Source organism: Balaenoptera musculus, chromosome 8, assembly GCF_009873245.2.
Source record: "Balaenoptera musculus isolate JJ_BM4_2016_0621 chromosome 8, mBalMus1.pri.v3, whole genome shotgun sequence".
Taxonomy (NCBI): Eukaryota; Metazoa; Chordata; class Mammalia; order Artiodactyla; family Balaenopteridae; genus Balaenoptera; species Balaenoptera musculus.
The window spans coordinates 38,100,781-38,125,603 of record NC_045792.1 but is presented as its reverse complement, the minus strand read 5'-3'; the positions used below and the strand labels follow the sequence as shown (position 1 = coordinate 38,125,603).

General features: G+C 42.4%; 1 protein-coding gene across 1 annotated transcript in view; it reads left to right on the top strand.

Annotated features, from left to right (window-relative positions):
* The first annotated feature begins 972 nt into the window (after window positions 1-972).
* The window catches only part of PIWIL4 (piwi like RNA-mediated gene silencing 4), a 40,402-nt gene continuing 16,551 nt past the window's right edge, over window positions 973-24,823 (top strand). The window contains 10 exon segments of the mRNA XM_036861535.1: window positions 973-1,059; window positions 2,275-2,353; window positions 4,733-4,864; window positions 7,878-8,092; window positions 12,553-12,690; window positions 15,084-15,141; window positions 15,144-15,162; window positions 17,248-17,445; window positions 19,290-19,401; window positions 23,699-23,822. Coding sequence (XP_036717430.1) covers window positions 973-1,059; window positions 2,275-2,353; window positions 4,733-4,864; window positions 7,878-8,092; window positions 12,553-12,690; window positions 15,084-15,141; window positions 15,144-15,162; window positions 17,248-17,445; window positions 19,290-19,401; window positions 23,699-23,822 — 1,162 coding nt within the window.

Here is a 24,823-nt window from a genome sequence, read left to right as displayed (position 1 = left end):
AAAGTTAGATCCCTACCTCACATCCTACATATCATATAAATATATATAAATATATATATATATATATATATATATATAAATAGACTCGAAGGATACAAGATAGCTAATGTGAACAGTAAACTTATAAAGTTAATAAAAGAAAATGTCATATACATCCTTGTAAATTTAGGGCAGGGAAGATTTTCTTTCAAGAAAACCCCAAAAAGCATAAACCATAAAATTAAAAATTAGTAGATGTGACTCCATCAAAGTTAAGACTTTTGATTAGATAAAGAACTTCAAAGTTAAAATTAATAATTGGTAATTCGGGGGTAGATATTTGCTATGTTAAGAAAAAAAATTCTTCCAAATCACAAGAAAAACGTGAGAAATCCAATTTAAAAGAGCAACGGATATAAACAGACAATTCACAGAACAACAACAACAACAAAAACTCCACAGCTATCACATATTTGAAGAGGTGGTTACCCTTTTGTGTTTTCTTTGGCATTCATGCACATTTTAAAATAAATTCTCCCAATCCCCCAGTAGGTGAGTCAGATATTTCCCAGAAACAACATTTACATGACATATTCAAAGACATCTAGAAGCCAGGAGTAGAAGTGAGCAGATAATACAGACCACAGGTAACAGTGTGTGATGCGACCTTATATACACATATGATGGGCAAAAACTAGAAAGCTGGATAATGCCAAATATGGCGGGGGGCGTGGACAAAAAGAGAAGTCTGGCCGCAGTCCTCCGGCGGCCTCCCGCCCACGTGCTCGCCCCGCCCCGCCCCTACCACGGGACGCTGGTGGGCTGTGCGCGCGGCTCCACCCACTCGTGAGCCTCGGCTGCGATTCCAGCCCCGGACCCAGAGATCCACTACCTCCACGGCTTCCGTCGCAGCCTTGTCATCTGAGTACCGGTGACAAAATACCCTTGTTGAGACTTGGCTGCCTTTGAAGTCACTCTGGGCGCATCTGGAACATGAACGGCCGGGCCCGCGTAAGGGCGCGAGGCATGGCCCGCAGCCCCAGCGCCGCGGAGGTGGGGCGCATGCAGGCCTCGCCGTCGGTGGGTAGAAAGCTTAGCAGCTGGCATCGTCTCGCTCACTCCTACCTCTGTTTCCTTCGTGGACACCGCCTTCCTTGGCAGATATCTCTTCCTCTCTGCTACGAAGTAGTGGCTTATCTTCTCTTTCAACTTTGAGTCCTTCCAGGGTTTCTCACATTTTTTTTTTTTCCCTGTTGGGGAGCTTATCTGAGTAAGATATTAATATAGATATTTTGGTCAGTGAAAAGGGCTGAAAATGGGAGGCAAGTATATCATTAAGTTTTAATTACTTCATTTGTAAGTCTCCTCGTGAAAATGGCTGTCCCTTCAAAGGTACCATTATGTGGTATATAATCTAATATGATCTGTCTCGCTAATTTATATATAAAAAGAAATAATCTCAGACACAAATGAAGTTTAGAATCAACCACTGTTTCTTGAGCAACCACTGTGCATAGGGCTCCTTATTAGACTCAGGCAACTAGGTTGAATTGAGTGGCAAACCAGCAATTTTTGAGTGATGTTACAACTACATGTAGTATTTGGAGCAATACTTAGTAAAAACTCAGTATTTGGAGCAATATCTTAGACCAGAAGTGTTCAAGTGAGTAGTCTGTGGTCATTATGCCTTTACTCTCATAGAGAGGTCTTCTCTTGGTATCACCCATTTTTTTTTTAGCAGGCTGATTTATACCTTCTTGAACAGAGAAGTAATTACCCTGAAGAGAAAATATGAATGGTTCCCTTCACCTGTTTTGTGAACTTTTGGACCAGTTTATTCAGGAGAGTCATCATCTGAGCTGGTGGCCCAGATCCTCTGGGCTCAGTTTATTTTCTTGCTACAAATATGTTCACATCAGAGGCCCCATGTCTGAAGGCTACAGAAGCATGAAGTCTGCGATCACCTGTACCACCTTCCATCTGATGAGCTCCTCGGGTGCAAGGATCACACTTCTGCCTCTTTCCACCTCCAGGGGCTAAGGGCTGTATCTGGCTCACAGTTGGCACTGAAATCAAAGATTGATGAATGGGGAAAACCGGAGCTTGTCCTTATCTTTTTTCTAAAATGGGCAATCTTTTCTCCTCTCTCAAGCATCTTACCTGCCAACATTTTCTTTTCCTAGCTCGTGGTAATCTAATGACATAGGACGTGATACCATTCTCATCTTGTGATAAAGTTTTAGTTTATGACTTAACATCTTAAATCTGACCAAACATTTTTTTTCCCCGTTTTAGCCTCTGTCTGTTGCTCTTAGTGACAGTGAAGCATCTTCTAGCAGTGACCACGTGGGAACAAGCAGGATTTCACAGAAATGTAAGTGCAGCTCTGTCTGTTCCATCCAGTTCCGTCCCATCTGAATGGAATAGGAGTGACTCTCCTAAGCCTTTCAGCAGCAGACTCACTTCTTGAGCATCTTATCTTCCTTTTCTGAAGGATCCCCCTGTGTTTGTTGTGTTTCTTTGGGACTTCCAAACACAGAATCTGCCACTGAATTTCCTGATGGTGCTTAGCAGTTGGGAACCCCCAGATACTAGGAAACCAGTTTTTCTGATTCTGTCTGTTTACTGAATAATTTTGAAAACATATTTTTAAATTCTTTATGCCATATAAATGCCAATACCATTGCCTTGCAGGGATGGTAGTAACCTCGCATGCCTGTTGCCCCTTCTCTCTTCTTCCTTCCCCACCCACGGTAGACCTCACCATTTGATGGTGGCTCTCTTCCCTGCAAATCCAGGTTTGGCCTCAAGATACTTGTCAACGTGCTAGTCCAAGTAGCCCCTGCCACACAGTATAAGTTGGCATGCCCAATGCACTAATTTGCTAGGGCTGCCGTGACAAAGTACCACAGACTGGGTGGCTTAAACAGTAGAAATGTATTGTCCCATAATTCCAGCCCTACTGCCACCATTCAAGTGTTATTCCAACATTTCTTTGGGAATTTCCTTCACATCTTCTGTGCCTTCTTGTGACTAGCAAGTGATGGAAACTCTTTATCCTTTGGGGGTAGACTGATTTTTTTTTTATTTTTAAAAATTGTGGTAAAATAGGTATAATATAAAGTTGACCATTTTAACAGTGTTTAAGTGTACAGTCCAGTGGCATTGAGGACATTCACATTGTTGTGCAACCATCACCACCATCTGTCTCTAGAACAGTTTTTCATCTTACAAAAACTGAAACTCTGTACCCATTAAACATAACTCCTCATTTGCCCCTCCCCCCCCAGACTCTGGGAACTACTGTTCTATGGCAGATTGAATTTTTAGAAACCACCAAACATCTTTTGAAACCAAGAGCGGTAAATGATACAGATAATCTAGTGAGAATAATTGAATTTTTTAAAAATTAAATAAATTTTGTGATTTTCCTGGGAGACTCCAACTCCACTGAGAAGGGTATGGGCAGCAGCTTTGGGCAAGTGGGCAGCGCCATTTGGGGTAGTTGCATACGGTGACTGTATCAAAGGACAGTGGCCAAGCCAGTGTCCTAGAGGTTTGTCATACTATTAGTCACATTACCTTGTAGTAATAATTCTGTAATATAAAATTTATATTTTCACATTTCAAAGTGCCAAAGTTGTATCCAAAAAAATTAGCACCTTTTTGTACTCATTTAAAAAAGAAAATATTCATCAGGAAACAGATTTTAATTTCCCATTTTCTAGAACCTAACAGTAAGTGACACGTCCCAAGGTGACATGCTGACTTTCATTCTCAGGGGAATGATCTAGCATAAACACTGATGGCAGCGTATGGGCATTTCTCTTCTTGTGATTGAGAAAGGGGAAAGGTTCAGCCCCAATCTGTACAGAAGTTGATGTGGCCAATCTTAGTCTGTAATTCTTTGGGTGTTAACACAAGAGCTACAGGAGGGAGACCAGCCCTCCATAAATGGGTGTGGAGTGGGATATAGGGAGATAGAGCTTTCTCCTTAGCCAGAGGAGAATCAGGTCAGCCCCGAATGTTAGTAGGTAGAACTAACTCAGAGTCTGTTATTTCTAAACAAAACATGCCATGCTTCCTTCACCAGTTTTCAATTTTCAGGCTGCAGACTTCTGTATAGTCATGACTGTTTCAGCAATGTAGGCCAGTTTTATTAAAAGCCACAAAAATCTGAGCTTTGGTTCTAGATGCATCTTTTTCCCGGCTGTGCCGAGCGGCATGCGGGATCTTAGTTCCCTGACCAGGCATTGAACCTGGTGCCCTTGACAGTGAGAGCTCGGAGTCCTAACCACTGGACTGCCAAGGAATTCCCTCTAGATGCATTTTTTTTTTTTTTTTTAAAGAGCTCCTGACTTTTATTTATTTATTTTATTTTTGGCTGTGTTGGGTCTTCGTTTCTATGTGAGGGCTTTCTCTAGTTGTGGCAAGCGGGGGCCACTCTTCATCGCGCTACACGGGCCTTTCACTGTCGCGGCCTCTCTTGTTGCGGGGCACAGGCTCCAGACGCGCAGGCTCAGTAGTTGTGGCTCACGGGCCTAGTTGCTCCGCGGCATGTGGGATCTTCCCGGACCAGGGCTCGAACCCGTGTCCCCTGCATTGGCAGGCAGATTCTCAACCACTGCGCCACCAGGGTGCCCTAGATGCATTTTTGATATGATAGTTGTAAACGATATCACTAGCATGAAATGTTATTGATGTATATAATATTAATAATATATAACATTTTGGTGTTCTCTTCATATTTTAGATGAGGGTGGTCTATCTTCTGGTGATGCTGGATGTACCGTCAAGGAAAGAGGTGGGAAAATCAGACGAGAGATGATGGATTTGAGTGTCTGTACCAGAGAGAAATTGGCCCATGTGAGAGATTGCAAAAGAGGTACCCAGTCTTCATGTTACTTACTTTTAAATTTTTATTTATTTATTTTTTTGGCCATGCCATGCTGCTTGTGGGATCTTAGTTCCCCGACCAGGGATTGAACCCAGAGCCCCTGCAGTGGAAGCACGGAGTCCTAACCACTGGACTGCCAGGGAATTTCCTACTTTTTTTTTTAATGTTACCAAATTTTGCTTAGAAATTCTATTTAAATTTAATAAACAAGTTCATATATTGACTTAAAACATATGTATTGAACATCTGCTATATTCAAGCATTATCTAGACACTAGTTGTTTAGCCTTAATTCTCTCTTATTCATTAATAGGAAGAGTAACATTTTCTCCAAAACTACATTTCACTTGTTGAAAACCTTTCTCCTACACCTGAGGTGGGGTCAGCAAAGATGCTTTGTCTCTTTCCCAATCTTTTTCCTATATGGGTAATAACCTTTCTGGACTCAGGTCTAAAAAGAAAAATGTAGCCTATTTGGGAATTCTTTACGCAGATTCTGGCTTACCCCTGAAATTGCACCTAGGATTGCATGTGTATTTTCAGGAAAAGTAGACCTGTTGTTTTCATAGGATTCTCAAAAGGCTTTGTAACTCCCTCTAAAAGTTAAGACTCACTGATGCAGATCAGTCTTTTTCAAACTCTTTCAAACCATGCAGCAAAAATAAGTACATAAATTGTTCTCCAGCATGCACACACTACACAAACACAACTGAAACAAAGTTCATGAAACAATGCTTGCCCTTCCTATGGGCAGGGCACTCGGATCCATTCTATCGTATTCTAGTTTTTTCTGTGAAACATGATGGTTCACCTCACTTACTTTCATAACTGCAGCACTAATGGGTCATGATTACAGTTTGAACACACTGGTGTAAGTGGTCTTAAAGGGTATTGCCAGCTCTGATATTCTAGATGACTTCTCTTTGTCCATTAATATGAGCAGCTAAAATATGTTGCCATGTCCTCTGGGAGAACAAAAAAAAAAAAACCCTTTTCTTTAATTAAAATAGCACAAAGATTCCTTGTTCCTACTGGATATTTACACATCAATGAAAAAAATATGGCCCGCCACATCAGTACGCAAAAGATGTTGCAGCCGTGAAACCACTGCAGCCGCTCCCACGGTGAGCCCGGAGGGAACTCAGGATGGAGACACACGGGGCGCCGGCTGCCAAGTCTTCAGTCACTGCAGCCACCCTCCAATGATGCACCCTAAGGAGACTCAGGGTGGGAAAGAACAGGATACTGACCCCAGATAGCTGAGGTGCATATCAAAGGAATGATTTCAGTGAGCCCTGACTTTTGCATCTTCCCGAACATAGAAAAGCGCTAAATTCATTAACTCGAGACATATGGTTTTCCTTAATTAAAAGTAATCTTGTGACGTTCCTACTACCTGGTCTTTGTTGCAAAAACTCCTCTATATCCTGGCTCTTCCCTTACCTCTTCCGAGCGGTCCCTCAGAACTGAGATGCTGTGTCCTGGGCTTAAGCCCTCAGTTTTGTCCGCTGAATAAAACATAACTCATAACCTTTTAGGTTGTGCATTATTTCTCAGTAGACACACAGGTCAAAACTGAGGGAATACTACGTAAGGTATACATGATACTTTTTCTTCCTCACCACCTCAGGGCTCACGTTTCCACTTCCTCCACCAGAAAGGCAAATAGTGACTATTTGATAATTCTTTCCTATAAGACAAACACTGGATGATTCCCTCCAAGGAGAGGTGAGAAGTACTTCCTTTCTGCCCTCCTAGAGTCTGTCCTGGATGGAGTTTATGCCATCCTGGGCACTGACCAGCTACAACGTGGCCATCTCTGAATTTGTCCTGTAGATTTTGAAGAGGTGAATAAAAATTCTGTAGGGGATGGAATTCCTGGAAGCCCACATGGCCTCCCTGTGCCTGCAAAAAAACAGAAGCCCAGAGCCCTGTCTGTTCTCACACAGGGAAGATGTAAAATCTCTTCTTCCATCCCCAGTCGCCCCCTTATCTCTGGGGGGCCTTCGCTGGGACCTACAGAGCCATCTAATCACTGAATGAAGTGATTTCAGAATTTTCCGAAGTATGGTGAACTTTTGATTATCTGGATTTCCAAGGGGATGGGGGTTGTATTCGTGATAAAAACTGGAGAGTTTCTTTATAATCTGAGAGCACCATAATTCTAGAGCAGCATCTGAAACTGTTACCGAACTAAACTTGGGTCCCTTCCCCCATGCTCAGTAAAGCCAATCTACTGACATTGGGCTGTGGTGAAGGAAAGTGCAGCAGTTTATTGTGAGGCGCCGTGCAAGGAGTCTAGGACAGCTAGTGCTCAAGAAGCCCAAACTTCCCCGAGGGTTTCAGCAAAGCATGTTTAAAGGCAAAGTGAAAGAGAGGCGCCCCAGGGTCTGTGATCAGCTCCTGCACAATTCTCTGGTTGGTTGATGGTGAGGTAACGGGTTAACATTATCAATCCTTTGGTGCCAGTAGGTCTGGAGGGAGCTAATGGTCATCAAGTAGTTAATTTCTTCCATTTGGTAGGGGTTTTAGCATCTGTAAAACAATTCAGGAAATGTGCACTAGATGCTATTACCAAGGTACTTCACAGAGAGGAGCTAAAGCAGAGGAAATGGGGGAGGCCCCATGGGGGTCCTGCTTGGTTACAAAACACTTACTTGATCGATTTGAGAATCAGCTGGAAGGCAAGCTTTGGAAGGAGTCCTAGGGTAGTTGAATTCAGATGTTTCTTTTCTCCCCAAAACAAGAATGTCAGTGTCTGCTCTCAGGTTCCTGTGAGGCCTGCCTTACACAGGATCCTTTTGCTTGCAGGGCTCCCTAAGGTTATCAGGCAGCTGGTTACTAGAGCTTACCTTGTGTCACTGAACAAGAATCCTTGCTTCCTAGCAACAATTATGCATATGCAAATAAATTTTTTGAATGCTGCAATTAATATGAACACGATGTGATTTTTTTCTTTTTTTCTTTTTGGTTAAAACATGTTTTTTATTTGTTTTCTTCAGGTTCCAGTGGAATACCTGTGAAACTGGTCACAAATCTTTTTAATCTGGACTTGCCCCAGGACTGGCGGCTATACCAGTATCATGTGACATATAGTCCAGATATAGAATCTAGAAGGCTGAGAACTGCTCTGCTTTATAGTCGCAGGGAACTTTCCAACAAAGCCAAAGCATTTGATGGTGTCATCCTTTTTCTCTCCCAAAAGCTAGAAGAAAAGGTATAGTACGGTTAATTTTTTAATACACACATGTGTGCGTATATTGATACTCCTTCATGTAGATTTTAGAGGTTAGCTGATTTCCATGACAGTTGGAATGAGGATATCACTCACTCCTTTTCTCTTTCCTATTCCCGTGCCTGAGAGCGAAAGGCTTCTTAATTAAGACCTCATCAGAATTGATTTCTTAAGTAAGAAGCTGATGGTCTGGCATTTAAAAAAGAAGAGCTGTTAATACAAACACTGCTTTTTCAACTACTTTTTTAAAGGCAAAGTGTCCTTGAAATAGGAATCCTTTTAAACTTTTCCCCAAATAGGCAAGAGTTTAAGTAACAGGGACTTCCCTGGTGGTCCAGTGGTTAAGACTCCGAGTTCCCAATGCAGGGGGCACGGGTTTGATCCCTGGTTGGGGAATCCTACATGTTGCACAGGGGCAGCCAAAAAAAAAAAAAAAAAAAAGTTTAAAAAACACCATTTAGCCTATGGCCTAAGAGCTTTAAATTTACTCTACATTTTTTTGCTTCTGCACATTGTGTCCACGTGTCCAAAGAACTTTACATCAATCCTGATTCTAAAACTGTCATTTCTTTCATGACTTGTTCCATCATATGAAATAGGAGTTATTTATGTCAATCTTAAGGATATTTTTTAATGGTTATGACCATTGGATATGACAATTGCAAGATTCATAGCCCTTTATTCTTTTTTTATTTTTATTTTTTTACGCCTTCCACATTTTTAGCCCTAAGATCAAGATATTGGTATTGAGGTTTTTATCATACACTTTGTTCTAAAGCAGTATTAAAATTATGAGAAAGAACTGATTTCTGTATGAAAAATTAAAACAGAGTATTGGATTAAAACTTGACGCTTCTATCCCTTGGAAAGCTTAATCTTTTTTTTTTTTAGTTCAGCATTTTGAACACCAAGAGCATAAATGTAAATTTCTAGATTCCATGTGTATCTTTGTTAATTTCCTCAAGAAGTGTGTTTCTGAGCACTCTTGGAATCTTTTTCCTTTTATGAGACTGTGAGATTTATAGGAGCTACTTGAGTGTTTATTTCATCTGAATATGGAGTTTAAAAATTATGCCATATGATTAAATTTAAGGACTTGGAAAATCTGGATCTGTAAATTTAGAAACATTTTTATTCGTCATGAGTCCTTATTGATCCCTCAATATTTTGTCCTATGACTAGATGTTGATAGCATGCTGATATGGCCTCTCATGCTTAAATGATATATTTCAAGGGTATTACTATCATTAAAGATCTTGCTCTTCTAAATACATTTGTAGTAACAGTTCGGAAATTTGGATATATTAAAATCATATAGCCCCCTTGAATGGTCCAGCTTTCTTCAATTTAACCTAATGAACGTGGAGGAATTTTACTCTACAGATGCTAGGAATAAGTTGATATTACTTATTTCTTATTCAAAGTGAGCATGTAGTATGTGCCACACATCTTCTTATCGTTGGGCATGGAGTCTAATGAGGAGGCAGGGAGTAAATAGATGGTGAAAACGTGGTGTGACAGATCAGACCTGTTGCTTCTATTTTCCAGACACAGGGGATACTAGATTTAGACAGAGGAGTGTTGTCTTATTACCTATCAACATATGACCTGCCACCTAATGACAGTAAAAATGAGATAGTAAAAAGAAACCGTGTCCTAACAAAGGTTGCTAGTCTCACCTTTTTCTTCTGGTCTTAATACTGAGTCAGGCTTAATCCTGTACTCTCATCCATCCCCTACACACTTTATAGGATGCTTATTTTCATGGAAAGAGCCCCTCCACTGATTCACTCATTGCACCCCCAAATAGTGCAGTTCTAGAAGTCCTGTTCTGCTGCCTCCTGGCCTTCCACTGTCTTTCAGACCCCATCTGTGCATCTGTGGCCACGACCCAGGTTGCTGTCACCGGTCACATCTATTTGCCACTCTCATGCATTCCTTCTGCATTTGTAAAGAACCTACGGTGTACCAGGCAGGGTGCTGGCACCTTGGAGGAAACCAGGATAAATAAAACAAGGTTCTTGTTGTCAAAAACATTTCCATTTAGTACTGAAGTTATTTACAAATAAATGCAGTGCAAGGTAGAATGACATAAGCGGCATAATAATAATTAGTGGTTTTGTTGTGCTAGCATTTATCGAGCATTTACGAGGTGTTAGGTGCTCTGCTTGGTTGTTCTCTGGACTAGCCCCAGCACAGCTCTCTTGAGATGAGCAGATCTGTATTTTATGTCCCACCTACCACTGGATTACATTTGATGAGCACTTACTCTGCCAAGGCTACTTGTATGCATGAACTCATTTAATCCTCTCATCACCCCTGGAGCCTTAGAGAGGTTAAGTGTCTTACCCAAGGTCTTCAAAAAGAGCTGATGAAAGGAAAGGTTATTCCCAGCAGGACACTTCAGTGGGAATGGTCATTAATTTATCTCCCGGGCAGGATTTGAATTAGTGAAGGGGGAGATGGGGAGGCCCAGAAGGAGCAAAGACACAAAGATAGGAAGTGAAGGGCATAGTTTAGAAACTTCTGGTTGTTCAGGCTTAGCTGGGAAGGATTGCAAGTTGTGGCTCCAAAGGTAGGGAGAACTTTGAATGTCCTGCTGAGGAACAGGAGCTGTCCTCCGTGGATCACTGAAGCCTTTGAGGGAGAGGTTCCATAGAGCTGTGTTAAATTTCAGTGACTCTGATCACATCCTGTTGAATGGCTGACAGAACAAAGTGGGAAGATTAATAAAGTGCCACTGGAATAATCCAGGCAGGCTGTCGAAAGAACTTGAACAAAGGTACAAAGCACTGCAAAGGATAGGGATAAGATCCATGAATTACCCCATTTAATCTTCGTTATCCTGGTCTCACTCCCATGTTAGAGATGGGAAAAGGTCTTAAAGAGTTGCAGTAACTTGCTCCGCATCATACAGGCTGCAAGAGGCAGAGAACCAGGGTCTGTGCAACTCCACGTCACGTGCTCTTGGGCTCGGTGGTAAATATTGGTATTGGAACAGCTGAAATGGAGTAGAGAAATTGCTGGTGTAGAAGGGCTAAGACTTGCCAACCCATTAGATAAGTGGATGGAGAGGAGGAAGTGAAAGCGCACTCTGAGAGTGAGGGTGTGGGATTCACAACAGGCAGGAAGCAAGGAGGAGTGGTGTTTGGTGGGGCAAGTGCAGGGGGTGCTGATGATTTTGCTCTTTGGTGGCTGTTAGGAATGCGGTTCCTGAATAAAGCTCTGAGTGGGCACCGTCTGCTGCCAGCCACTCATCCCAACATACTTTGTTGGCTTACGCCTTTGTCCTGAGATCCTGGCAGCAGTCTGAGGGCCGCTCCCCCATCTCCTGCCCATTAGACTTCTGGATGTTGATAAGCTCTTCCTGCAGCTCGCCACCTCTGACTTCTGTACAGTTTTATCTGAAGCAAGAAACGCCTCAATGAAATATTTCATCCCCTGTGAAAGGATTTCTCTTTGTTTCCCTGAAGTGAACTATCCCTGCCCTACATTCTTGGTTCAACCTAAAAGCCATTAAAACTACACTTTCACCATGGAAAGTAGGGGTAAAATACATAAATGCCTGCTAATAAACTGACCTCTTCTAATTCCTTACCCTTCTGCAAAACCCTTGATCATAGATTTTTACTGACTGATTTGTCGTTTTTTATTGCAGAAATCTATACTGAGCTCTCCCTGATCTGAAGAGCTTTAAATTTAGTTAGGCATCTGGTATAAAGACCTATTCATGCATTCATTATAATTGTTAGAACGTTGTTCCAGATTATAAGAACCCTAGGGATTTCTCTAGACCTTTCAAAAGTTAATAAAATCAGATTTCATATCTGTTTAAACTTTCACCATTTTCTCCTCTCTCTTTCCACATTTACGTTTCCCTCTCGTCTGTTCCCTATCCTTTGCTTTCTTCTTCTCTGTTCCTCTGTTTTTTTGAATGAACTTTTGAGAGGCTTCCCTCTGAAATCCATGAACCCAGGATGGGCAGGAAAGTTCATTAGTAGGCTTCTGGGCATCCATGAACGTCTGGAAATGGGTACATTATATACATTGTTGCTGTATATAAATATGTGACATTTTCTTTGGAGAATGTCTGTAACTTTTATCAGACTCTCAAAGTAGGTTGTGACCTGTCTTCCCACCCCCACTCCCCAAAAAGGTCAAGAACCGCTGCTCTGGATTCTCTTTGGATTGAATCTTTGAACCCGAGGCTGGTTTTGATTCTCTATTAAGAAGTTCGAGAGGAAAGAGATGTGTTGCTTTTCTGGTATTAGCAAAATACAGCCAAAAAAACCTTCCAAACATAATCATTAGATTATTACATTACTAACACCTGCAGTTTTGTTTTTGTTAATGCCTATTAAGTTGTGACGGCTCTAGCATATCCGCGTTCTGTGCACTTGAGGATAATCCGTAGAGTGCATTTTAAGTACTTCTTTTTCCAGGTCATGGAATTGTCAAGTGAAACTCAAAGAGGCGAGACTGTAAAGATGACTATCAGTCTGACGAGGGAGCTGCCGGCAAGTTCTCCCGTGTGCATCCAGGTCTTCAGTATCATCTTCAAGAAGTAAAGTGCCTTAAATGTGAATTTAATTTAGGCTAAGGATGCCTGTCATCGTAGAGCCTGGGTACTAAAAGTATTAACCACTTTGTAGGCAGTGTGCCAGCAGCAATGTCATGTTTAGGGAAATTTTCCATATCCTTTCATGTACTTGTGCAATAATACACACCGCAGTCCATCACGGCCTCAAACTGGCACCTCTGTCACTACCCAGTATCATCTGTGTTGAGACAAAGGACTCAAGGGTTGTGATGTCTCAGTGGCCGCAGGGCAGGTGCCTCTTCCCTTTTCTTCTTTTTCTGTACCCACACCCAGCCTCCACCGCCAGACTTAAAAGATGGCGTGTGTCTCGGTCAGTAAAGTGAAGGATTGGTTTTTCTCCTGGCTGATTTATTTTAGGTGTGAAAGGCCATCACCATCTGCTTTCTGCTCTCACTTGCCTCTAGCCCCCTTTTCCTTCCCCGTGTTGTCCCTGGGGGCCGAAGGAAGGTTGTCACCAACTTTTCAGTGTTCTTCAAACTGACCTTGAGGATCAACTTGCTCCGTGTATCTTGGATGTGGGTGGGGACTCGACAAAATGCAGATTCCTAGCCCCTCACTGGACCTAGTGAATAGACTTCGTGAGTGGGCCTAAAAATCACCATTTTAGCAAGCTTCCGAGATGACACGTGGGAGCATGAAAACTTGAGAACACCGTTTTCCCTGCTATTGGTGTGGATTCACTAGGATGAGTGTTTTAAAAACCTAAGATTTGAGCCCTCCACTCAACAGTGGCCTCTGGACAGGACGAGGACAGGGGAGTTTGGGATTTTGCTGAGTAGGGCACGTAAAGGAACTTTCATCACACAGATAACATTGTTTCCTAATTCTAGTCAGACATCTTGCCGAGCATCTTTAGATCATATCTGGGCCTCAGCTCAGCACTGTAAAAATGCTCTCCAGCAGCCAGTCTTGAATATGCCCCCCTGAGAGGGACTATTTTAAGTCAGCTGACGTTTGGAAGGTGCTTGCAGTGACAAAGCTCTCTGTGTGGTGGTAGTAGCTTCCTTATCCTTACTCGAGAGCCCTGAGGCAGGTGTGATTAAAATCCCCATTTTACAGATAAGGGGACTGAGGCTCAGATGACATTGGCTAGCCAAAAATCGTTGCAGTTGGAACCCCTGTTTTCGGACTTGAAAACTCCTCCCGCTTCCCCCATGCATGGGGCAGCCTCAGATCAGTGATGTGTCACGTTACAAAGGTGACCAGGATTAGTTGCTGAAGAGGCAACCTTGTCATTTGGTAGCACTGGGAAGCCTGAATAGCCTCATTAGAAACAGCCTCCCCGGGAATGTAAATTGGTGCAGCCGCTATGGAGAACAGTATGGAGGTTCCTTAAGAAACTAAAAATAGAATTACCATATGACCCAGCAGTCCCACTCCTGGGTATATATACGTGGAGAAAACTCTAATTCGAAAAGAGACATGCACCCCAATGTTCATAGCAGCACTATTTATAATAGCCAAGACATGGAAGCAACCTAAATGTCCATCGAGAGATGAATGGATAAAGATGTGGTATATATATACAATGGAGTATTACTCAGCCATAAAAAAGAATGAAATAATGCCATCTGCGGCAATATGGATGGACCTAGAGATGATCATACTCAGTGAAGTAAGCCAGGCAGAGAGAGACAAATATCATACGATATTGCTTTTATGTGGAATCTAAAGAAATGATACAAATGAACTTATTTACAAAACAGAAATAGACCCACAGACATAGGAAACAAATTTATGGTTACCAAAGGGGATGCGGGGGGGAGAGATAAATTAAGAGTTTGGGATTAACATATACACACTACTATATGTAAAATAAACAACAAGGACCTACTGTATGGCACAGGGAACTCTATTCAATATCTTGTAATAACCTATAATAGAAAAGAATCTGAAAAAGAATAGATATAACTGAATCACTTTGTTGTACACCTGAAACTAACACAACATTGTAAATTATACTCTACAAAAATAAAAAAGAAAGAAAAAGAAGAGAAACAGCCTCTTCATCTCAGAATAAGAAAGAGGCCAGAGAGCCTGTGGACATGGCCTTTCTCACCTCATCCCCCACCAACCAGAATGTGTACAATCACAGTCATAACTGGAAAGTGACCACCTACTTATTCTTAATATTTTATATTGCAGTTAATGCCCCAGAAAGATAGAAACTAATTTCAATTGTGTCATTCCCAAATATGAAGTGATAGTTCTTGTATATACACTCATATGTATATTTAGCAGCTAAACCTTCCAGTATTATAACAATAAGAGTTCTGGACTTTTCTACTATTTTTCTTTCAGCATGCATACAAACTTGGAAGTATACTGTTATCCACGGTTGTTTTAACAGATTTTAAAAATATATACTTGCAGGATCTTAAAAAGTGTCCATGTAACCAAATTGGCAGGAACTTCTATAAGCCTTCGGAGCCAGTGAAATTCCCCGGCACAAGTAGGTTTATTTATGTTTTCTGTTACTCTGAAATTGTTATAATGTGAACAGCATAATTTATGATTGCAATATTATACCATTATGCCTCCTATGAGAGATTCTGTGGTATGAAAAGTAATGAATTTTTAAAAATTTCAAGTTCTTTATAGAATGGTGAATGTCAAAAGCTAGCAGCCTGTTTTCTTACATTAGTGTGCTATGGTCATATCATAAATCCTAGAAGGAATTCAGAAACTGAGTTTTCTGTGTATGACAAGTCGTAATGAGAGCAAGAATAAGCTCTATTACGTTATACCACGTAGCTGGGCTCTGTTTTCTTGCTGATAGAATGTTAACACAACAGCCAGGGTGGTCGATTGGAAATTATTGGGTAAGCAGATGTCAGACACACACGCCGGCTAAGCTGCCCTAGTGAACTGTTAGGAACACTTGCAGGATTTTTACCCTACACTGGGAGGTAGATGCTGCAGGGAATGTGATCGGCTGTGTCTTGAACTGGTTGTTACTCAGCTCTCCAAGATAAGTAGCTGTGCCAAAGACGGAGGCAGCCAGTAACCCAAAGACAGACACGAAGCAAACGGAGAAGTTCGGACGGTCCCTGCCTTACAGTGTTTCGATTTACAATATTTCGACTTTATGATGATGATGTGCAAGCCATGCACATTCAGTAGAAACCATACCCTCAAATCGTGAACTTTGACCTCTTTCCCGGGCTAGCGGATGTGGAGATGATACTCGCTGGGTGAGGCCGGGCGGCGGCAGCCCACGGCTCCAGGGAGCCACCCGATCACGAGGGGTAAACGACCGACACACTTACGACCATGCTGGACCCACACAAACCATTCTCTTTTTTCACTTTCAGTACAGTATCCAATAAATGACACGAGATATTCAACACTTTCTGATAAAATAGGCTTGTGTTTGATAATTTTGCCCAGCTGTCAGCTAAAGGAAGCGTTCTGAGCACGTTAAGGTTGGCTAGGCTATGGTGTTCGGTAGGTTAGGTGTATTAAATGCATTTTCGACTGAGGATATTTTCAACTTACGATGGGTTTATCAAGATGAAAACCCAGCATAAGTCGAGGGAGATCTGTACAGAAAAGATAGAAAGTGGAGGCAGGGTGTTTGGCTTCTGCCGGGTAGAGGAGAAGGGCAGGGTTTCTGTATGTTAATTCAGTGTGTCAGAGTGGTCTGTCTAAAGCATCCTATTCATTCACCCCTGTCACTTATCTCTCCCCCTGGATTAGAAATCCTCGTGGGCCCAGTGTTGTGCTGAGCTAGAGCTGGTCCTCGTGCATATGCTTGGCCTGAAAGCTGGCATGAGTATCAACAGCGAATGAAGTCCACAAAATATAAACTGAAATGATTTTTTACAAATATTTGTCTATTCTTTCATGCCATTTCCATAACGTTTTCTTATTCAAGACTTCAGACGATGATATTCATAAATGTGCAAAGGGGATGTAGCCACTGCTACAGTTTCCCTTGTATGTCTGTACGTGGTATCACTTAGATTATTTCTTAATCTCATTATTAAGTGTAGTCATTGTCTTCACCATTGAGTCAGTGTGCTTTTCTGAACCTAGATGTTTTCATGCTGGGATGGATCCCCCCATAAACATTTTAATCCTACAGCTGTACTCTCAGCCAGAGGCGATTTTGCTCCCCAGGGGACATGTGGCAATGTCTGGAGATATTTTTGGTGGTCACAGTTTGGGGGCTGATACTGGCATCTAGTGGGTGGAGGCCAGGGGTATTGCTAAACATCCTGCAATGCACACGACAGCCCCTGACAAAGAATTATCCAGTCCAAATGTCAGTAGTATCAAGGTCAAAGAATGCAGCTCTACAGGAATGTATTTTATCCTAAATATATGTTTAAAGACACTCCAGCTGGAAATAACTGAAGTGTTAAGTCAGCCACTGAAAGAAATCAGATTAAAGAAAAACTGTTTCATAAAATCTAGAGAATTGGAATGTAAGTCGCCATTTTAAAATGTTTATTGTTTCCTGATACAAACATTTAAACATTTTTTAAAATTTTTTATTTATTAAAATTTTTTTATTTATTTATTTTTTTTGAAGATTGTCCCTTTGGCCTGGGTTTGCCATTTCTGTGTCACATTTTGAAAGCAAGCTCCTGTTTGGTGCTGATGTGAGTTATAAAATACTCAGGAATGAGACTGTTCTAGAATTCATGACGGATCTCTGCCACAAAACTGGCATGTCCTGCTGTACCCAGACGTGTGAGAAACAGCTGATTGGGCTCATTGTCCTTACCAGGTAAAAGCCTGCATTTAAATTGACTTTTCTCTAGAGAAGGCATTATGCATGCCACGTGGGAACAGGGCACTGGCCTGAGCCCAGATCTGATCAGTCCACTCACCTGTTATAGACCTGAGCGTTCTCAATGGTCTAGAGTGCTGGCTTCCTCTAGGGGCGTGCTTGGTGGTCCACAGTCTGACCTGGTCCTTCCTTACCTCCTGCTGTACCCTCTCCCCTAACCTCCAGTGGTCTGCATTTTGCTGCTCCAGCCCCTCTGCCTGGTTCCCCCACCCCTATTTCTGCCTTTTAGATTTCTGCTCCCACAAAGTCCAGCTCAAACATTACTGCTTTTCTGAAGCTTCCACCTTCCGTCCATTCAGTTGGAATTATTCAGTTCCCGCCCCTGTGCTGCTCCCAAAACCCAGTGCTCTTTCTTTCTTTCTTTCTTTCTTTCTTCCTTCCTTCCTTCCTTTCTTTCTTTCTTTCTTTTCTTTCTTTTCTTTTCTTTTCTTTCTTTCTTGTTTTGGCCACACCACGCGGCTTGTAAGATCTTAGTTCCCTGACCAGGGATTTGAACCCGCGCCCTCGGCAATGCAGGCTCGGAGTCCTAACCACTGGACCGCCAGGCAATTCCCAAAGTCCAGTGTTTGTAAGCCACCTCTTTAGGGCCATTTTATTTCATTTTATTACATCACAGTGTAAACAAGCAGGACCCTATGGGGCCTTCCCAGGCAGACCTCTGCCCCATATCCTCTTTTTTAGCTCCTCTCTGAAGTACCCAGATAACAGTATCTGATGCACATTTCCTTCACCACGACCCGATGTGTCAGTAGACTGGCTTTACTGCGCATGGGCGAGCAGACCCAAGTTTGATTCAGTAACAACAGGACAGAACGTCAGGTCCGTGTCTCATCTCTGCTATAAGATCATGAGGCCGTTAAGGCTGAGACCTTTCAAGTCTCTAGGTTTGTCTGTGTATACATTTGTCATCAATGCACATTTAAACTGAATGAGCCATGGGCAGTTAGGTGACTTCGTGAGGACCAGAAAGCCCCGCCTATGCTGTTGCTAGTCCGTGGACACTTCATTTAGAGGACCCACTAGTCTCCTCCTAGTTTGGCTTGGAATTTCCACTTGAAGTTGTTTTTCTGGGTTACAGAGTAGAGAGGTGGTGCAGGTTGAATTCCACACCGCCCCCTTATCCTCCTGTCATGATCTTCATGGATTATCACACTATTTCAAAGTCACCTTGCAAGGTACCCAGAGCCCAGAAGAAACCTGACAAGGAGGTTTCTGTCCCAAGGCTGTGGTGGCATGAGAGAATGTTCCAGGCCACACGGTACCTGATGAAGAAGAGAAAGAGCTTAGAAAGATCTTAGCCGACCTGCTTTGCAGTTTTGCCCAGGGCCAGCCCTAGATGGGAGATGAAGCAGGCTTCCAGAATTGGGTGGTCCATCAGCCTGCTTGGGGTACTTTTTATCAGAAACACTAGTTGGGAGTTCCAAAAATCTGAGTGGCACCAGAAGCTGATGGGAAAGTTTTGAGCCGTGCTTCAGCCTTTGAACGTGTAACAATGATTTACCTGAAGTGGCAGTGTATCTCAGTGAGAAAAGCACGTGGTGGTCTAATGACTCTCCCACTGGTAGAGGTCCTCCTGTGAACGGAAGAGTTAATTAATGCTTTTCTCAGATAAGAGCTGTTCTTTTTTTTTTTTTTTTTTGTAAAGTGGCTATTCTTGAGTTATTATCTTTCATAATTTCTGAAATTCTTGAGAATAATACTTTGGATTAAAAGTATAGTGAAAGAGCCACTTACCTTGTAGGATTTGGGAGAAGAACTTAAAGATTTCTTGCCTTTACCAGATACAATAACAAAACCTATCGCATCGATGACATTGACTGGTCAGTGAAGCCCACGCACACCTTCCAGAAGCGGGATGGCACTGAGATCACCTATGTGGATTACTACAAGCAGGTGGGACTTGTCTTCCTTCATCCTCATCTCCCTTCTGCTTAGCTCAGAGGAGGGTCCCTGTTCCTTTGCAATCCAGCAAGTCCCCCAGTGTGTCAGGCTGAGTCTGCCTCTGACGTAATTTTCGGACCTGTCCCTTCCGCTCCATCTCCGCCGTTCCTGGATTGGCTCAGACCCTCATCCTGTCTCCTGTGGTCCTTCCTGTAGTCTGAGTTACCTCCTTAGGACGCTCTCCCCCGGGTCCCCTCCCTGCACTTACCTGCAGCCGACTATCACAGGCGGGACATGAATGGTCTGACTCCCCTCCTCAACGCCCAGCTCTTGATTTCTGGATGCCCAGGGTAGCATTTAGTAGGTACTCAAACATTTATTGATGGAATCTCCTGCTGACTCTGGGAGCTTGATTCACAGTGATGACAATTTCCGCATCCCCACCATCCAACTTCAGTTCCTTTCAGAGGTGCCTTCTCTTTAATGTGCAGTCGTATTTCAGTCTCCGAAATCTCACTGTTTTAAAAACAGACACAAACAGAAAGCAAAAACCCTGCCTTGACCTTTCTACACCTTCAGGAAAAGCGACCTCTTTTTCCTCCTTAGCGCATTTCTTTAGAAGGTTGTCTAAGCTAGCTCCAAGTGCCTCTTCAGTTCTTCCTTCCTGAAGCCTCAGCAGTCTGGTACCCGGTTCTGCCGCTATGGAAATAGCTCTCCAAGGTCAAATTCAGCTACTGTTCTTATTCGGAGGGGCTTTTGGTGGCTTTGGACACTAGTAACCACTCCCCCTGAGCTGAACTCCTCTTCCTTGGCCGCTCCGCACATCCCTGGTGGTTCTCTGCTAGGTTTCAGGTGGTTCTTTCTCAGCCTCTTTTGACATCTTCCTTCTTCATTTCCCCCAGACATTAAATGCTATTATTCACCATGGTCCCCTTGCAGAGGATCTTCTCTTCATATTTTGAGATTGCTCAAATATGGTATTTTTGCCTTGCCCTCATTCCTAAATTATATCCTCATCTCCGTTTCAGACTGTATTTGCATGAGTATCCTGCAGGCATCTCACACTAACATAATTCAAGCTGAATTCATTGTCTTTCCCACTCCCCTCTCTCCTTGGGAATTCTGCCTCTCAGGAAGACATTTTGCGTCCTTCCTCATCTTTACCGTCACCTCCTCGTTCAGTTGTCACCAAGATGAGTTCTGCCTCCGTTATCCTTGAATTCTCCCTGGACCCCATCCCTTCCTCAGCCCTGTTACCACTGCATTAGCGCAGAACCTCTCCCGGATTTCCATCTGGGGGATTTCTGTCCCCTTTTATGATCTCCTTGCCCCAGCCCTCTCTTCACTGGGATCCATCACCCTCATGGCCTCCAGAGAGAGCTTTCTGAAATGCTGCCCGGAAATGTGGTGAAGAGCGTAAGCTCTGGAGTAAGGTGTCCCGGTACTGGCTGTGTAACCTTCGGCGAATCATGAAACGTGGAGTGTTGTCTCTAAAGGGAGTCACCTGCCTGCCTTCATGGTGCTGTGTAAGCGCTGAATAGTCCACGCAGAGCTTTTAGTCCGGTCCCTGCAGGTGATGAGCGCTGGGTAATAGCCTTCTCTTCTTCAACTGTAGCATCACACAGTTTGACCTCATCTCCCACGGCACTCCCACCATGCACCCCACGCTGCCATCACCGCAGTCTACTTGCTGTCACTCAGCCTTCGCTCGTGTTCAAGAGACAGTGGCATAAAGCCTCACTGTACCTTTCCTCTTCAAGGTCAAATGTCATCTCGTTAGTGAAGTCCTCTCTGACTTTGCTCCCTGTCACACTCACAGAAGAGCTAGCTGTTCTCTTCCCTGAGCACTTGTAGAACATTCCACATTGCTTCTAGAACATGTCTTCCTTTTAGAACACGGATGGCATTTGACATTTGGCAAAGCATCTTGTGCAGAAAATGTGCTCCATAAGTGTTCGTTTATCAAACACAAAGTTTGTTAAACATTTGGTTTTTTTTTTTCTGCACAGTTAAATTCATTCTTCTTTGATGTATTTTAGGACCCGTGACATTTTGAAAAGGGAATCATGATAAAAATCCCACTCACTTTCCTGTGTAATGAGTTGTGGTTCACTGCATATATATTGTAATTAGGGAGAAAAAGAAAATGGTGCCAATTTCTAGAATGTCCTCTTCTCTGTCCTAGGAAAGGCATGCTAAATTATTATGCAGTCAGCTTTCAAAGTGGAAGACATCTTGATATTGACCTTTACATTTCTCTATTTTATCTTATCATGAAAAGATATTTTCAAACGCTAAGAAAATTGGGGCACGGGAGAGAGTAAAGTTCAGCTGATGACACAGCTTAGGAGGTAGAATTCCTGGCCATGCTCCAGGTAAATGGAATATCCTCTTCCTGGAATATGTCCCAGTTTTGCTTGAGCTGTTCCTGGAACTTGTAATACTCCCACGTTTTCTTCAAGGTTCTCTCTTGGATTCTACCTCCTTCACGAAGCCTTCCCTGATTTACCAGCCATAAATTGTTTTCACTATCACCCTGTTCCCTACTCCTTGCGAGGGACCCAGTCCTGAGCGGTGTAACAAGCAGAGGTTCTCAAGTCTTAAGGGATGAATCCTGGCTGTGCTAATGTACAGTTATGGGACCTTGGGAAAGTTATTTAATTTCTGATGCTGTTTCCTCATCAGTGAAGGGGGTGATGATAGTATTTGACTCATAGTGGTTAAGATTAAAGGAGGAAATGAATTAATTTACCAAAAAGAAATAGACTCACGACATAGAAAACAAACTTACAGTCACCAAAGGGGAAAGGGTGGGGGATAAATGAGGAGTTTGGGATTAACATATACACACTACTATATATAAAATAGATAAACAACAGGGACCTATTATTAGCACAGGGAACTATACTCAATATCTTGTAGCAACCTATAATGGAAAAGAATCTGAAAGAGAATACATACGTGTGTGTGTGTGTGTATGTATAACTATCACTTTGCTGTACACCAGAAACTAACACAACATTGTAAATCAACTACACTTCAATTAAAAAAAAAACATAGTACACGTCTATTAAAAAAAGACTAAATGAGGAAAAATATAAGTGCTTAGCCTATATTATTTGTGCTACTGGTCTACCTTGGTTTGTAGATAATGTAGTTATGTGTAAACGTAGGAGCTGTGCCTCTTTTATCTTTGTATCCCCCGCTGTTCCTGGAATATAGCAAGCACGAGTTGTGAATTAATGAAGTCACGTCTAAAAACTCTCTGCGAAGGCTTCTCCAAGCTTTTCAGCCATAGCACTGTTGCAATGATCACGTTTCCTGAATTGTTTTTAATGACTTAAAGTCCTTACTGAATAGAGAAGCACTCACTGCTGGCTTCCTTAATTATAATTATTGATGTCAGCGCCATATAGTCCCCAGGCAGTTGGTAAATTATAATTCCAGTTGTTCTGTCATCAGTATTGAGTAAATTATACTGGGAATGAGTGTTCATTGGAAACTTGGCCGTTGGAAGGTAAAGGAACTCGTGGCAAGGTGAGAATGTTGAAATTCAAGTTCACAAAGGGAAAGGGGGTGGGGTAGGAACTAATGATTGCTGAGGACTCATTATAAACCAGACACCATGCTAGTGGTTGACATGGGACACCTCTGAGCTACTGTTCTCCTCGTGTCATAGATGAGGAAAGGTAAGTAACTTCCCCAGTGTCACAGTCCACGTAAGTATTGATAGAAGAGCTGGGGATCAGATTTACATTTGTCAAGAGTTCAGAGCTGTTTCCCTATAACATCATACTATCCTGGGAATGAAGGACAGTTGTGCCCTTTTGGGAAATCTGAGATTGACTCAATATAACCCTTGCCTCCAACTTGTGTATATGTACTTTCAAAATGAACACGGGTGCTTAGAGCCAGTTAGTTACGCATGGGGCAGTCTGCCTCAGTCTCCAACGGTGGAAATGCTGCAGTGGGGTCGTGGCATTACGGATGGAGCCAGCTGAAGGCTATTCTGTCTCTGGATGAAACTCAGAAGAGAGCAAGGAACTGGATGAAAAAAAGCAAACAAACAGTATTGCCTTATAAAAGATAATAAAATCATGAAACTGACCCTGAGGTATAAGAGATAGGTCCTAGGAAGGAAGTAGAAATGAGTAGGTAACCATAGGGATTAGTAGGAACTTTTTTTTCCTCTATTGAAAAGATTTGCTTATCTATTCATTTGGGGATTACCTTGTTGCTCATAAGCAAGGATGCTAGTTTTACAGTGTTGCCATGTTCACTTTTCCCTCATTAATCTTGCACCCTACAGCAATATGATATTACCTTATCTGACCTAAACCAGCCCGTGCTTGTTAGTCTGTTGAAAAGCAAGAGAAATGATGACGCTGACGTTCGGATGGCCCACCTGATCCCCGAGCTCTGCTATCTAACAGGTGATGTTTATGTTCTATACTCCGTCAGGCTCTCAGTCACAGATTCCTGATACTTTGCAGTGGGTAGAACCTCCTTAAGTTAGCTGAGTGCCAGAGCACTAATTTAACCCATGGAGGATGACCCTTAAGTTATTTATTTGATCATAGAGGAAGTGGAAGGGTAGAGTGCTCTTTGGAAATTGCTCAGCACAGTGAAAGCTATCTATTTCCTTTATCTCGCATATTCTATTTGTTAGTTTGATGTTAAAATGGTCCCCAGATATTTTCCTAAAACCAAGCTGTTCTTCCCCATTTTTTGAACTTCACTAGGCTAAGAAACCACATGATTTTATTTTCTTCAGGTATATTCTTTGAGTGGTGCCAAAATGCTCCTTATTTGCTTTTTGCATAAGCTTCCAGAAGGTAATCTTTGCTCTATAGTAGGATCTGAATAACTGTCTCAGGTACTTTTAATCATGTTCATCTGATTACCAAGGTGAGACTAAGGGTGGACTTTCTACTTTTTACACTTTGTATTGCTCGAATCAGTTACGATGTGTATGTATTTCTTTTGTGATTAGAAAAGTTAATAAGGACATCATCCTTGCAGGGAGGGATGCCCATTCTTAGTGGTACTATGACATCCCAGGTCTGCACAGTCCCCATGGTGGCCTCTAGCCACACGTGGTCACTGAGCACTTGACACATGACTAATGCGACTGAGGGGCTGGATGGGGAAGTGCTGTAAGTGTCAAATACAGACTGGATGCCTAAGACGTAGTATGAAAAGAAAAGGGAAGCCACCTCACTGACAAATTTTTCATATTGGCTGCATGTTGAAATGATAAGATTTTGGATATATTGAGTTAAATAATATATACTATTTGAATAATTGCATCTGTTTCCTTTTGGCTTTTTTGTAATGTGGCTACTAGACAATTTTAAATGACACGTGGCTTGCATTGCTGTCAGATGGTGCTATCCAGACAGTGAATCTGATTCAGTTTAAGTGAAAACTTTTA